This window comes from Epargyreus clarus, unplaced genomic scaffold (assembly GCF_041222505.1).
Source record: "Epargyreus clarus isolate Ecla_fem2 unplaced genomic scaffold, WU_Ecla_fem_2.2 ptg000015l, whole genome shotgun sequence".
Classification (NCBI taxonomy): domain Eukaryota; kingdom Metazoa; phylum Arthropoda; class Insecta; order Lepidoptera; family Hesperiidae; genus Epargyreus; species Epargyreus clarus.
This window is the reverse complement of record NW_027332223.1, coordinates 2,957,117-2,974,380: the sequence shown is the minus strand read 5'-3', so window position 1 is coordinate 2,974,380 and position 17,264 is coordinate 2,957,117. Positions and strand designations below refer to the sequence as shown.

The window sequence follows — 17,264 nt, the reverse complement described above, 5'->3', positions numbered from 1 at the left end:
AAGGGTTTTGGTCATGCTTGGTTAAAGCAATCTATGTATGTGTTACGAAATAAAATTTTGTTCATGCTGACTTACGCCCGTTTATAATAATCCAATGTTCTGTTTTCAAATATCACTATTGGACAACCACCTACAAGCAATTTTCAAATTTTGATCTTTGGTACCTAAGCAAAAATTGGGCTGATTGAATATTAACAATGGATTAAACGTAATTAACGTACTGGTCACCAGTCGTAATTATTTCCCATAATCAAGTGTCAGTGGTCGTAAGGCACTGGGCACGAAATGCGGCAGATTGCTTCCGGGACAGTCCGGGAATGTTCCCGTCACTGCGCTTATTGCGATGTACTGTGACCGTTACGGGAATTCGGGATTTTCGGCCGTTTGCACATTACTCGGACTAAGGGTGGAGTAGGCAAGATTTTGGCACAAAAATTCTAAGAAATTTTGGACGTGTTTTTTTTAAATAAAAATGGTATGTAAGGTTGACGTGTAACTGATATAATGAATAATCATAACGTGTTGTCGAACAATTCGCATTTGGCCAGCGTTATATAATATGGCCTAATCCCTCTTTGAGAGGACACCCGTGCTCAGCAATAGGACAATATCTAATAGATAGACGACGGATAACGTTTCTCAATTTTGAAACAATTTCTTTTAAGTTGCTTGTTTGTGAATTCCAAAATGCGTGGGTACCTTTGATGACTATGTTGAAACGCCTCGTTTCAATGTTATAAATAGCAGGAAAAAATGTCAGTGATAGTACTTGAATAATGGAGGGCATTAAAACGCTTTCTAAATTTACAGCCCCACAACAGAAAAAATATAAGCTCTAATATATATTATATTTTGTGTGCATAAATAAATAGAATTCCCTGTGTTGTGGGAGACATGGACACATATAATGACAAATATGCAAGCACCCAGACTCCAGATATCCAAAATAATCCTTCAGATGTTTGTTCGGCCATTATCGAACCCGGAACCATTTGCGCGTCAGACCGGTATGGTGGGTACAATTCAAGTCAGTTCCGATCAATGCGACTTAATATAAATTTTGATCACATTGTAAACAGTTGAAAGCAGTCATTTGGGTGGCGGGTCGTCAAACTTTCTTTCGACTCCACAGCTTTCGCAGTCCCCAAAGCAGTACTGGGAAGCGGTACGCGCGGAATGCTAGTCACCTCCCTTATTGCTCGGTGACAATTGATGCTCTTAGTTTTGTCCCGGTATTCCGGAGCCATTCTCAATCTGAATGGCCGGTTTAGGAGCTCAGAAATGTTAGCGTGGAAATCATTGCCGGTTACAATGTTTGGGAGTTAGGTTTCCAGTTTTATTTCTCATAAAGCTACCGTTACATAAATGTTTATGTACTTTTTGCCAGGGCCAGCGTGAAAATGTATTACTACATTATATTTGTAGATACATATTTATGCGATTTACCTATCTATTTTTATCTATTTCTTTTTTAGGAACTGAATTTATTTCCCTTTCTATTTATTTTGGCTGTCATTAAATTTTATCTTTCTTTTATTTTTTCCTAAATATATTTTAAGTTTCTTCAAAATATAAACAAAGCTCTAAAGATGAAAAACCATCACACACCCTTCTATAAAACAATATTCAATTTTGTGACACATAACACCACGAACGTCGGGTTATTATCCATTACGCATCGAATCCAATAAAACTAAAGATGACAATATAAATTGGTACTCCAGCGAGCAAGGGTTGGGCGATCGTTCTGTCGGATTACGGATAATGCCAATATTAGGGGCTGTTTAGACATGACGACTTGTCGTGTGTCGTACGACGTCTAAAGTTTAAAGCGAAACTTTTCGTAAAGTTGATGCTAAACAACTTCGCAACTACGATATGTTTCTAGATTTGAATTGAAACATTACAATTGTATATGGTATATATAAAAAATACAATTTTATTTCATTCGATCTTTCGTATTGTTTTTAGTTTAAGAGACAGAGATTTATTCTAAAAAATCACAGGTCACTTACGTGAGAACATAAGGAAATCTATAAATACAAATATATATAACAATCTTTCGTAATTCAGTTGCACCCGTGTAACGCATTTAGTGGTGTTTAATTATTTTAGACTGAATGACTTAATTTATTTGTTTAAATCAGAGACCTATCTAGATAGAGATTAATATCTATATCGGCAAAACTTGATAATACATATTTTAAACAAATCGATTCAATTTAATAAAACGTAACGCATTTCTGATTTTTGATATATTTATTTTAATGCATTTCCAAACAAATTATGAAAATAAAAAAAATACTAAATATTTTTATTAAATTATTTTTTCAATATCGTGGCCGTATGTTATAAAGTATATTGCGTTCAGATAAATGTTATAAATCTAACATGACGCGTATTAGGGCGCGGTTACACGAGACAGCCAAGCTTTGCATACATTTCGGAAATAGATTCGGACTGTGTAATCGCTTGTAAGCGGGATTAGGCTGACAGATAGGTGGCGTTTATGACGAAAATATTTAATGGATAGAGCACCGATTTCAATAATACATACATTATTCTCTTGATGCAACCCTTTTCACTGCACATGTTAGAATTTTAGTACCTTATTAAAATTTAATGTTTATACAGCAAGTTTGTCATATAACATTGCTTTCTATGTGATCCTTATAAGCGACACTATCCGAATAAGTTAAGAATATTCTAGAATATTCAATTTCCTCTGTATCATATATATCTGTATTATATATTTAATGAAATTTAAGTATTTATTTACACCGGGAAAATCTGCTTTATAAGGCCCTTTCCATGATGTTCCAATCGACCCAATTTCTAATCAATTCTGCACACCAAATGTGAAAACAACTACCTATAAAATAACAGCGTGTATGGGATATAACCAATTATTAAATAATACGAAAGTATGGGCAAGGCACTTCACATTTAAAACGTTCATACATATAGCTTGAATCACAAAAGTAGGTGTAGGTATTCATACCTGCAGACAAAGGTCATCGGCCCGCAAATCTGCCGCCGCACGTACGGAACGTGACAGAGGTACCGGCAAATCTCTTTAACCGTTTATATCCTGCCAGCACCGAAACGAACGGACTGGACGGGCGTTGGAATATCTAGGTTTTTACTGGAGATAAAATTCCGGTTTACCGTTTCTAGGAGTTTAAAGGGTGAAAGCTAGCGGACCTTGTTTGGTAGGTTTTTAGTGGATCTGAAACATTGTGGTCATTGCTTTAATGAGAGTATAAAGAAGACCTTTGTCTAAGTTTTCATAGCGATAAAATGCCGATAATGTTAAATGATATATAAAAGGTTTGACAAGAGTAACATGGCTTACATAAAGTATTTAAATGTACTTTTTCAATCATATATTCAACTTCAAATGTTCGCACAATTTTCTCAAACATTGCAAACTAACCATGCTTTTAATACTGCATCTCATGCATTCGTATGAAGTGTTCCCAAATTTTAAAAATTACACCATCTTCTGTTCTTAGTTGACCGGTTTACATTACCCATCGCACATGACATACTTTTTAGCACCAGCTTGCTAACTAGATTTCGTGTGATTCTAACAAATGCGAGTACATTTGGCGGTGTTATCCTTACACTTACTGCACCGCTTCACATCTGACCTGCATGGAGTTCCCAAGTTAGATTATCACCGAGAATAATATTTTCAACGAAATTTCGGTCTTACTGTCTATGGGATAAAGAACATGCAGTCCAAATGCAGTAGAAGGTATGTTTGTGCGAGTAAAGTGACGGTTTGAGAAAACACTTGACAACTGGCGCCATTGTCGCGCCGTCGAATCAAAACACTCGGAGAGCGCGCGCGGCGAGCGCCGGCCAATCAAAACACGGTAATTTGATTATCGAACGCGCGGTTTGTTTTGAAAATGAACGTGTGTGAACGTTCGAACGTTGTTATGAAAATCCACTCGCAACGCAATAGTTGAAATCCATAAATAAAAGTTGGGGTTTGTTTATGCAAAAAATTTGAACGAATGTTATATTGTAACGGATTTAGAAATATTTCAGGATATACGGCAAGTAAAGCTGCCGTTTTTCATTTTAATAAAAATATTATACATTTCTTTATGCAGTTACACAATACCTACGAGTATTATGGTAATAACAACAAAAATAAATTTACCTAAATAACTGGACAGCATTACATTTAACTTGTTATTAAGTTATGATAAATACATCCATATACCACATTTTAATATTTTTATCGTCTAACTAATATGCTTATGGCATACATATCTATTATTTTCAAAAAATAGAAAAGTAATAAAAGCAAAGAATAATAAGAAATAAAGAATTGTTGAAAAGGTCAAAGACCACTAATACCATTATGATGTTAAAAAATACCACTCCCGCTCAATACTAAGTTAGTTAAAAAGCAATCTAGTTAATGAGTATTATCACAGAAGATTTTAAACCCATGATTGGGGATTAAAAATAAAAAAGCCCACCGCCACGTGTGCGCCGCGTGGCGACCGTGAGACAATGATTGCATCAATTGATGTATTTATACAGACAGACAGTGTTGATGAAGTTAATAATAATGATAAACAATTAAGTAGTGATATTCCAGTGGCTTGTAGTCTGGTTCGATTCTGGAATTCTGGAATATACGTATGGAATGTAATTTGACATCCTATTTGTGTTAGTCTACCATTAATATCTTAGACATGCATTTGAGAATTTAAAAAAAATGTAAATTAAGTATAAACATAATGTCGAATTTTTCCAATCATGTTCTCGAAAGTATGTCTAATACTAGAATATGACTTTAACAGATTTTAAGGTAAATTCATAGAAAAACCCTGTGCACAGTGAGACTATAATAGGTGAACAACTGCTCATAATTTACCGAAAATGATAAAATCTTATAATAACAAATATTTACTTATTGCTACAAAAATGTTAATTTATTCTACTATAATGCACATCGGAAATGTACTTCAAGATAAAAATACGCAACTTTGTTTTATGAATGAACAATTATCTTCTTATCTGCATTAAACGTATTAAAGGAAGTTTCTGGAATTTGTAATTATTAAATAGGCATTTAGATGAGATGCTGATATCTATAATATGGTTTTTCTGAATTGGTGTAAAGGTATCGCTAATATGTAAAATTGAAAGTTCTGAAGGTATAAAAATTATCACTTAGGTATTTAGTTAAAGGTAAGAAAAAAATCTTGACAAAATCTAAATATATGGGCCTTACTACTGCAAAATGATAGTAGATTAATTCTACTTACCACCTGTGTAGGTAACGAAGAAGATTTTAACATACCTGCTACCCCAATCCCGACCCCAATGGTCAATTTGAATAAAGAACTAATGATTAATATCAGCGAATAGCGAGGAAATCTGACAGTATTCCATCGGGAGCGCTTCGTGGACGCTCGGGGACGTTCGGGGGAGCTCGGGTCATTCCGGCACGACGGGGGGCTCAGTAGCTAATCGCGATAATGTGTTTATTGAATTAGGTGGCGCGTGCGTCGGCCACGCGGCACTCTCCGGTTGCACATGGGTTACTCCAGTTGGAAGTTAAGTGGTATCACTCGTAAGGGTGATCGATTGAGTTTAGGCGATAAAAAGGTGGATGAGCGAAGCAAAAGTTGCCTCTCAAAAGACACTGCTTGAAGTTAAACGGATGCGGTGTACACTGTACATACCCAACGAAAAAAAAAGACAATAACAATTTGATAGATATAGAGCTAAATACAGAAACTGGATTTATTTAAAAATATTATGTGAAGATAATCTACTCAATCAATCTTCGTCCTTTAAATATGAAACTATAAATAAACTATACATATAAATAACTACAATAGGTTTTGTTCATTGAAAAGTTATTTAAAGAAACTGTCAGTAACATTATTACAAAATTAAAAATGATTAAATTTGTTAATGATGATGTATGTTAAACATAATATGGTAATCTCACAAAAATGAAGCTTCATCTGGTAGTTGCTACAATTCTGTTAAACTGTAAGGAAGCGCATACGTGTTAGGCACCAGTTTATTGATTTAAAGGCCTCCTCTAGATCCTGATTACGGTTAAGTGAAAGATTGTCTCGTGGAAATTACTCCTGACTCACAAAGCAAGGAGCAACATAACACCGAGTCTCTAAGTGGAAACAATGCAGGTGTCGAATTACTGGAAACGAAACGCGGGAAAAGGAGGGCTGAGGACATTAATTTAATTAGCCCTCTCTCTCGGGTCCTTCTAATATTGTATGGGAGTGAAGCGGACAGCCACCCGGCATACAAATTCAGTTGTCACTTTTTTCGCGTGAGAAAAAATCTTGAATCTGATTTCTCCGTTATCATCCCCAGTGAGATTCGGGATCAGGTTACGTGTATCGCAGAAAATATAAAGAAATCTGTTGGAGCGACGTCTCTCTTTGTTTGTTATGTTGTTAACAGATCTCAGCTTTTTTGATATCGCATTTTTAAGGCTTCCTTGTTTCCATTTTTATAATTTAACCCCTATGAAACATTGAGTACCTAACTGTCCGCAAAATATCAAGTTCGTTTGTTCGAACATATGTGTATACACAGAGTGCACTTGCACTTAGTTTCTTGGATAAATGTCTTACATACTCACATAACTTTACGTTCATATAAAACAATCACATAAAAGCGAAAGAAAAAAGGCATACTACAATTGACACAAAAGGTAATAACGATTATTCCACAAAGAGGACAATTTCCAAAAAAATACTCCAACAATAGCAATCCAAGTCTATAAGGGTGTGTTTAAAGAATTAAAAGAAAACGCCACTAAAATCGAAGTATCTCAAGACTCTCTAGAGTCCTTAATTAAACTCGAGGCACGTAGCACTCCTTGATTCAGTTCCCCCGGGAGAGACACCCGCCCCCCACCACTTGCTCGGACGGGGGTTCCAAGGGGTTCCTTATGGACCGCTTAGATTTCCACCCCTTAGGTTGTGTGGACGGAATACTTTAAGACTGGAATCTTGTACGAAGAATTGGTTTTGAGAGATTGGACACCAAGTTTTATATTTGTTTTTCGTCGTTTCCTGCGATTGCTTTACTTTATTCTGAGTAAAGACATTTACAGATAACAAATGATTAATAAACATTTTCTTTCACGTTACGCGTTTTATAAGGTTTTGTTTTTGTTTCTGTTTTTGTAAGTCTAGTTACTTAAAAATTAGAACGCTTACGCAAATTGGAAACTGTAAATCAAGTTTTTTACGTCCTATTTCCATTATTCTACCATTCCCAAAACAAACGGCGCTTGGCAGACGAAATCACGCAATTACAAGTCGACTTAAAGAACTCGGGATGTCTCTTTGTAACGTTTAAGTCGGGAAAGCCTTTTAAAAAGTAATCAGAGGGCCTCAGAAAGGAAAGTTAGAAACATTTGGCCCGGGAATCGCAATTATGAACTGTTTTATACTTTTAATTTGGTTCTTTGAAATCTTTTTCCAATGCAAATTATTTCTTGGCTAAACATAATAATTGTACAACTCAAAAGTTAAGTACTTACTCAATGAACTATTACTTAATAGAGATGGTAATTGATTAGATAGGTCTATTGCAAGCTGTAAAAGAAAATAATTCTTGAAACAGAATGGTAGATCATGACGGCTTCATAATAACCACATAATTGCATTACAATGCAAACCAATTTCGTAAATGCTTCTAAATTCTTCACCGCAAACCGCAGAAGGGAAGTAATGCAGATAAAAAATAAAGCAAACGGAGGTCGAAATACAGCCGTTGTAATTATTCCGAGAGCTAATGTGCCACTTGTTTATTCCCTGACTAATTAAGAGAAGGAAGTTTTTAAAAAATACCTTAACGAAACATTCTGCAAATCAAACATTCATAAAGCGAGACGAGGTGCGGCGTTTAGATGATTGTACACGTTTTTAATTTTTAATTTTATTTTTCTTTTCCCTCTGAATTGCAACGGTGAATTTTTAAACGGAAGATTATTTTTATTTCTGTCTTATCTTGTTGGGGTGTACCAAGGTACGTCCATCGGTCCTATTTACTTCGTAGTACGTAAAGGTAGATTCTGTGTCCATTCGATAAATTAATTACAAAACTAATAACCAACTTGTAGACGTAATTGCATTAGAATAGTATGAATAATTCGCTTTAAACTTGAATTAATTACTCGAATTCGAAACTACACTAACTACTAAGTTGAAAATTGCCGTACTAACAACAGGTATGCTGTCGAAGTTCAGGGGTAACAAACTTCCGGGCTCAATTAGCGTCGAATTAAACTGGTTCAGGAGAGGTGACAAATCGTGGGTCGCGGTCCTACGTCTTGACATTGACTAATCGCCCGCCATTTAATTTAGCTAGCGCAATTATAAATAAAATTTCGACGATAAATTGTCTTGGGGCACATTAATCAAGAAGTTGGGACACTGATTAAAATGCTGTTCGGGTAACTATTCGCCAAGTTGATATTGTTAATAATTTACACGTGGATGGGGAGGGTGGGGTTGATCAGGTGTGGTCTGTCTGTGGTTACGAACAGAGTTAGCTAACAGAATTCTGCGGTTATGTATTTCATCATTATGTAGAGTTAGTTTAGTGTATATATGGGAAATATCGGCAAAAATGAAATTAAAAATTTCGTGCCGTCGGTACTCGTTATACAGAATAAATGTTTCAAATAGGCCTTCAGGGCCAAATCCGAAACTATAAGGATTAGCGAAAAATGCTGAAAGGATTTTGATAAAAACTAAAACTGCATCATTAGTTTTTAAAATATCTTTTTCCTTAGCCGGAAATCGAACGAGTTCAATTTGAAAAAAAAACACACCCTCTATATTATTCCACTATCTGATATTGTTGCTTATAAGTTGTATAGTATAGTATAGTAGTATATAAAATAATAGACACCCAAGTAACGCGTTCCAATAAAAATATGTACTGTATTTAAATTAAGAACTTTGCTAATGCATGTAATTAAAAATACTTTAATGTCATATATTTCATAAAAAAGATCTTAATTAAATAAATGACGTAAATACATTTTATAATTGAATCCTACGTGGAAAATAAACTCAATTTAATGTTACAGAATTTTGTATATTACAAATTATTTGTGGTTCATTAATACAATTAAAAATAATCACATTTACAGTTTAATTAATTTCATCCATTTACAATTTCAAATTTTAATTTTTTAAGGTTTTTCCTATATAAAACAAATGTTGTATTGTATGTTGTACTCGTAATCCATTGAACAAGACCCGTTATCCCTTAAACCTTTTCACTTGTAACAATCATCCATTTCCCATCGCTAGGTACGTTCGTCTATTACAGAAACATGTGCCTCAATAACTAACCCAACCCTTAAATATACGTCTTTGTCACTCTCATCGCCAATTCTTATGCTGTCCCTTTCTTACGTACTGTAAAAGCAATGAAAACGGCGAATCTATGCGTCTGAATCACGGACGATAGAACCCCCGCCCTCGTTTTAAATGAACTGGGGAGTTTAGTAGGTATCCCGATAGGTTGAACGGTTTTTGGAGCCTGAAATATCTTGTTATCTAGAAAGATTTTGTATTGTGGATATTTGTAAACGGTTTTGATTCTTTGATGGCCCAGTAGGTAGGTGTTGTTACTATAATATTTTTTGTTTTATATAATATAAGTTATCACTTTATCGTTGAGAGGTGGTGAACCCTTTGTTGTTCGACTTCGGCGGCGTCACCGCCACACCTATATCTGCCTCATAACAGCAGTGTTAAACGCTACTGTGTTCTGGTTTGAAGGGCGTGGTAAGGTAGGAATGTGTAATCCTATCTAATGCTATATTTAAAAAAACTTGAACATATTTTTTATTACCGTCCAACATGCTTATTAATTGGAGGATTTTGCTATTTACGTTAAGGAAATTTTGAAATAAGTCTAGTGAAATAACTTAGCATATTTTATTTTCTATCATCATCCAAACAAGATAATATTACATCGTACATAGAAGTTGTTTTCTCAAACTATCAGTCTATTGGTGGAAGAGAGTAGATGCCGGCCGACTTATATATGAGGCGAGATCCTTAGTACCTAAGAGTAGCAATTGCGATCAGTTTCAAGCAGAATGCCAGTTCTATATGGAGTTGGTTACAGATGCTCATAGGTGACAGTGACCACATACCATCAGGTGACCTGCTTGCTCCTTTTCTATTTAAATCTTACTAACTTTAGCTCTAAACAGGAATAGATTGATAATGATGCTACATAGTACCTAAATTGCTGACAGCCAAATAGTGCTAAAACCTTAGCAACTACCCTAAAATATTGGTTTCGAAGTTATTTAATAGCTGACAGCAATTTATCGGGCGAAGTTTATACCTTCCCGGCAATAAGTCTCTCCCTATCAACCGATGTCATTATCAACGGAACAAGGGTCTGAATAAATTATTCATTCGACACCTTAAGTAAATGGTTAACCTGAAGCGTATTGTCTGAAGTTTCGCATCGACTTTTGTCTTTTGGGAATTATCTTGTTCCTGTTAAGAGTATACTTACAATGTTTTTTTTTTTTTATGAAAATTGATTCATTTTTTTATAATAGGAGTAGCAGACGAGCACTCCACCTGATGGTAAGTGGCTACTGCCGCCCGTGGACATCTGAAATGAACCCCAGGTAAGATTAAGTATTCCTAACTGAGGTCGATCACAGATGTGCCATCCCTGAGGTTTGAGCTTTTACGCCGGCGGATAAAAAGTCGGCGGATCTAAAAATCTAGATACGATGCTAAATGCGAATTGGTAGTTTACAAGCCTTTTAAATCTTAGATATGGAGATTTTCTCACGATGTGTTCCTTCAGAGTTATATGCTTAATCGAAAATACAGCGAAAATAGAATCTGCTTTACGCCTTTTAAAGCAAAGTACAGTAGCGCTACATTGTGGTAAGGCGGAACAGTGGCAGGTGGTCAATTGACCGATCAAGTCGCGAATGAGTTGTACCATATTTGAAAATAAAAAATATCGTTTAGAGATATAGCAAGTGCATAAAAGAACCCCGTGTACATACTCTACATTGGTAGAGACGGGTTCTTCATGAATATAAGATGGTGCGGTCGCCTTGTAGTCTCACTAACACTTAACTCGCCGGATAAGATTCGTCGGTCCTTCCGACCGCCGCTGTTAACCCTTAAGCGCTCTTGTGATTGCGGTCGGTGTGTTATACCCTTTCTCATTTATATTACGCGCCTTTAGGTTGGGAGTCTATTTTATTTGTGCTTTTGAAGTTTGTGTCTTCTACGTTTTAAAGGACACGTTTATTTTTTTAAGTTAAAAGCCACTTTACAATTGAAGCGTTATCCTACGATTCGCTGTGTCAGGGTATCATGAATACATATAAAGATAAATATATGTTTCGCGCACAGACCCAGCAAATAAATCTAAACAACTTAAACATTTGACTGACCGAGCATCAAACCCGGACGTCTGCGTGACAGATCAGTATAGCAACACCACATTTTTACATTACAACCCTATCACTTGTAGGATTAACAAAAATAAACTAAATCTTACAAGAAGTGTAAAACTGTCTAGTCTAGTATAGTTATAGTAGTAAAGAACGTTAACATCCATATGAATACCATAACCGCCCTTATAAAGTTATAACGCGCCACAAACCGCCCCATTAACGAAACACCTACCCCGTCTTAGGTGTTAATGTGCATTAATTACGCTGAGAGGGGCCCAAGATGTTTTGACAGTCATTTTGAATTATACGACCTCTTAGCGCTTGTCTGAGTGGCGGCGTGAAGCGAGCGAAGCGTTAAACTAATAAGTGTTTTAATGAAAACCTGTCTGAGGCGTAAGGAAAAACTAATAGCTATAGCGTATAGCAAGTGTAAGTTTGTAAGTAGCGAGTTTTTTTATGCATAATTTTTTTCGAATGTTTGTATGTATGTTACAGGCTATGTATGTCTCACTTACTAGCATATTTTGTGGACTTGCAGAGTTTTAACATAATATATTGTGATTTGCCGTTAGATTCTTTTAAATTATGGGAGTAACTTATATTTCTAAGCAGTCCGTTTTTTGGTTTTAAAGTAATTCATTAATTATACTCAATAGGATCTCCAATAGAGAATCCTAGAGTATAATTAAGATTTACTTACTTAACATATTTTTCCTTTTTAACATCCTACACCTCACTAAGTATACAACAGGAAATACAAAGATCATGTTTTATCAGAGTATAGATATACTCTGATAAAACATGATCACCAATATCATCATGACCAATATAGATATTAAATAGATATTGGTCATAATATGTTTATTGTTATTGTGAAATAAAGCCTTGAAATATATACCTATTGTTAATAGTATCGTTAATGTTCGCTTATCGCTTATTCGCTGCTACTGGCGCAAGTGTCTTACCGTGGCTGTATTTAAGATGTTTTGACAGTGGTTTTGAATTATGTGGCCTCCTAAATGGCTAAAGCAGTTTGTTTTGAGTTATAGCCGACGCTGCGGCTAGCTATCTCCAGAATCTTCGCAATTAAGCTGTTGTTGTGGTGAGAGTTTGCGAATGTTCAACTTTGTTGATTATACAATAATGAGTTATTGAATATCATTTTAGGGAATAATTGTTATAGGATTATTTTTAACTTACTTAAGTAATCTTACAATTTAACTTATAACTTGAAATTCAGATAAAATGAATTAAGTGCTTACTATGTATAACACGTTTGTACTACTCTACTAACGTTGATACTAACAGAAATCAATCACACGTGCTTTACTTTGCCTTTCATTAATATCAGGACTAGGATTGAACGCATTAGACTATTATATCTGCTGTTCTTACACCTTTCCGACGCATACTATTGCTGTTATGAGATACAATTTAGTGGCTGTTGGGTCGCCACAAGCAAACGTCACAATTCAAATAGCTTTAAAACGTCCATGTAAACCAAAATGCATTTCAAAAGTACTTACCAGTGTGGATGTAAGTATGCTTCTTCATATCAGACTTCTGGTGGAACCTCTTCCCGCAGTACTGGCAAGGGTACGGCCTGGTGTCAGAGTGGATGAGGAGGTGTGTGGAGAGCGTGCTGGACCGCTTAAAGGTCTTCCCGCACTGCTTGCACTCGAAGACCTTCTCCACGCTGTGGACCGCCCTGAAAGGAGGGTTGGGATTACAAGGGGGTAAAAAATAAATATGTAACAATATATCTGTATCTGCTTTTGTTCCACGGCCAATGATTTTTTTGAGAAAAATAGGAGTTTTCCACTTTGACTGTTGTAAAGCACATCACAAGATTTTTAAAACGTTAGAATATTCGATGGATTTTGTCAATATTTCCGTAATGGGCGATAATGTATCTACTCATATACTACGAAAAAACATTAAATGGGAATGGCGATAAAGAGTGTTAATAATCATGAAGCATTTAATTTCGGCTCCAATAGGTGGAAACAGTATTCCAAACGGATATAAATAACATTTCGTTTGATTACAGTTTTACTCTTGATTGCGTTGATCTACAGTATCCATGGGTAGGTAAACTGTATCGGATTTCCAGGAATTATTTACAAAAACCTTACCTTACGAAAAATTTACCTAACATAGAATTGTGAAAAAAAATTTTTGGTTACTCACCTGTGTTGACTGAGGCTGATTTCATGTCCAAAGGTTTTGCTACACAGTTCGCAAGCAAACGGGCGCTTGCCGTTATGAGATCGTCTGGCATGCACTTCCAAGCCATGAGGCGTACTGAACATCTTCTCGCACTTGACGCAGGAGTACACGTCTCCTATAGGCAACGGCCTGGATAGAGGACTCGGTGCACCAAGCACAGCTGCACGCAATCTTAATAGCTCTGGACCTGCAGCTTGGACAGCGTGAAGATACAAGTTACTGTAGCCGCCCCATCCTGGAAGGCCAAGGCTGCTAGCATCTCTCAGGAACTCCGCGAATGGAAGCGGTGGGTACAAGAAGGGTCTTTGTGGCTGCACTCTTGGAGCGTCTGGTCTTAGGAGGGCGCTGACGGAAAAGGCTTCCGATCGCTTTAATGGAGGCGAGGTATCTGGAGGTCTTCGTGGAGAAGACGGTGGGGAGTCCACTTCAAGTTCAGGAGATGTGGAGCGGACTGATCGCGGTGATTGGGGCGATGGTGCCCAACATGGACTTCCACATCGAGAAGTTGGAGACACTCCCTCGTGTCTTGTCTCATTTTGGTGGGGTTCTTCTTCTTCTTCGTCTGTTCTTTCGGACATCAAACGGTTGATGCCAAACTTGATTTCATCTGAAAGAAAACACGTATTTAGATCATGTAAAGGAATTTTAGGTACTCATTCAGCGCTGATAAGTATGACCTTATTAAAGTCAAATTTATTATTTCCGTTAATTACTAATTTAAACCTTTGTGAAGTTGATTGTGGATACGACAATGTTTATTATATTACAACAAGTTCTACCGCAATAAGCGACAATAAGCAAATGTTACACTTGCTTAGCTAGGAATAGTCCTTTACAAACTTTAAAATAGGCCTTACAAAAGGGCAATGCAATTCGCGATTGTTTGTTGAAAGCACAAAGGACATTCAAACGCCCCCGGGCAGAGAAAAAGCGCAGGTGCCTCACTTGTCGCGCCGATGAAATGAGCCGTATCATGTCGCTGGAGCAAATTGACTTTCATCTGTTCTAACCCTCCGGCCCAACCCTAGTAATTAACACGTCGGGTCCGACCGACCCCCGGCTTTTTTACAATTCACTAATCCGCGGGCGCGACTAAACGAAACTACTGCGCTCGACTCAATTCGTTTTGTTCGGCCCTTGATGTATTGTTGCTTTTGCGAGGTTACAATATTTGCCCGCTGGGGTTTGAATGGGAAAGGCTATTATTTGTTCTAGAACGAGATTACTTTTGAATACATTCATTCATGGTATTTTAGTCTATGATTAACAAAAAGAAAAAGAATTGAAATGATTCAGATCACAGACACAGACAAGTACACAAAAAATTGTTATAGTATCACAAGTAGGTATACTATTGTAATTATGATTGATATTAGAAGAAGTGACATCTTCAACACCTTCTAATTCACTGTGTCAAAGTTTAAGTATGACAAAACGGCCACGTCACACGTCCCTCCTAATAAATAAAGTTCATAGATCATCAAGAAACCATCAGCACAAAACTCACGCTGTCCAAAAACAAACATCCATCTCGAGACGAGACAAGTTACACTAATGAAGAGCGACCCCTATATCTGAAATGCAGCAGCTGTCGGCATTTGGAGCGGAACCAATCGGGCTTTATCGGCAAAAGTCGGAGTGACTTCGTTTCTGTCCCCTACGAAATTTTCACGCATGGACCTCTAACGCTCAGCGCTTTGGGGTTGAACTGTGCACTTGTTTGTTTGCTCCCTACACGGTTTTATTACCCCATAGTATTTATTACATATTAATGGTTATTTAGATTCATTGTTCCGCCCCGACAGTATGCTTGAATTCATGGCCTTCAATAGGACTCTATTCAGGGTAATGGGGTGAAATATAAAGACAGATATTATTGTGCCCATTGTGCCCGTTTTGTGATTAGATAATATCGGTAATTTACAGTTTTGATTACGCAGGCCATGCTTCAATTACATTTTGGAATACAATAAAAATATTTTGATACATTTGGATCATAGTCAAACTATTTCTAATAAGAAAAAAAACTATATTTTCTATATTTAAGATGTCCGAATTTCCGTATGGACGCAACATTAAAATTTTAAAGAGCTTAAATCATTATCCTTTGGTATTATTTGTCTAACAAAATAATATGACATCATTCTATAACATCAAAGCATAATCCTCTATCCACCACAAAACAATCAAATTATACCTCAAAAAACCTAATAATGTTAAAAAGTAAACCTAACCACATTTGTTTGCCATTTTTAGTCCGTAAACATGACAGTCCTGTATATTTTCAGGTCTTTTTTCCAACATTCGCCCACCAAGTCGTTATCAAGTTACGCCCTTTGCCCTCAATTACTAAAGTTACGTCGAGTATGCATGTTATATGCATTTAAGTGCCTACCTCTTGTTAAAAGTGCTCCATTAATTTATTAGACCTTTTATTACTTTAAAAGTCCTTGTGGCATATAAAGAGTATTTGAAGAAAAAAGTGATTTCATGATAAACTGAGTGGTGAATATTATGTAATACGGTAAAAACCACATATTTTAATCGTATTTATTAAAAATATAATAATATCTTGATACTTTATTTTAATCATTGCAATTGACAGAGGTATGACAAAAGGCTCTCCAATAGAGCCGGCAATACTAGTGATTCCTCTGGTGGAAATTTTTTTTTCGTCAAGTATCCTGTCTGCTTTATCGTTAGATTTAATATAATAAAAGAACAAACAAAAAACAGCGTGTCTGCTAGCTTTAATAAACCTAATAACATGCCTTTTGAGTTTACACGCTATATTCAGGCTTTTTTCGACCATTCGCCTAACAAGTCATTATCAAGTTAGGCTTTAGCTCAATTACGTTTGCATTTTTCTAGCAGACGCATTAGCGGCATTATCCGCCTATTTGCAGTGCTAATGCAATTTTAATTATAAGAGGCGCGGCAAATTGCACCAATGCATTCAGATTGTTGTTTTTCCGAGTGCTTTTAACAAATTAGAAATACGCCGGTTGCCGTGCAGTGCCCACAATTACCGTTTGGGTAAGTGTAGTTGCAAATTTATGAGCGTTTTGTACTTATTGTCTGAGCTTCCAATCTGGTTGGGCTGAAATGGGTTGCGAGGTAGTATTATATAAGAAACGTAGTTTATGTAAATCCCAAAGACCATAGATGAGATCATCACAAATTGGCGATAAAATTGGTTAATTGATAAATTTCTAAGCAAACTCATTTAACACCTCAGTGTACTTTGAAAAAATTGATAATCAAAGTTGAATAAAGATAATGTAGAGTCGAAATCCGAAATATGATACTATTGCCATTGGCATTTATTAAGACGTTGTAAAGAGCAGGTAATAAATAATCATTATTTGATTGTTAATTATAAATATTTACTAGAAATATATATTCTTAATCTATAGCATCAAATAACATAACTCAAACATAATTTATATTATTATAGCACACTTTTTCGCATCATGTAAACAATTACTAGTATACTTTTTCATGTTATAAATTCGTGATTACCAATGATTGTGAAATAACTTTCACACGGATGTCA

The 17,264-nt window shown here is 36.0% G+C and overlaps 1 protein-coding gene across 2 annotated transcripts in view; it reads right to left on the bottom strand.

Moving 5' to 3' along the window:
- Window positions 1–17,264, bottom strand: part of sens-2 (zinc finger transcription factor senseless-2) — a 65,928-nt gene that overhangs the window by 15,962 nt on the left and 32,702 nt on the right. The window contains exons 3-4 of one of the 2 annotated variants that reach the window (XM_073080204.1): window positions 13,670–14,315; window positions 13,006–13,187 (exon numbers count right to left, since the gene is read on the bottom strand). In XM_073080204.1, coding sequence (XP_072936305.1) covers window positions 13,006–13,187; window positions 13,670–14,315 — 828 coding nt within the window. The remainder of the gene's footprint in view (window positions 1–13,005; window positions 13,188–13,669; window positions 14,316–17,264) is intronic. The other variant, XM_073080205.1, reaches the window with a different exon arrangement.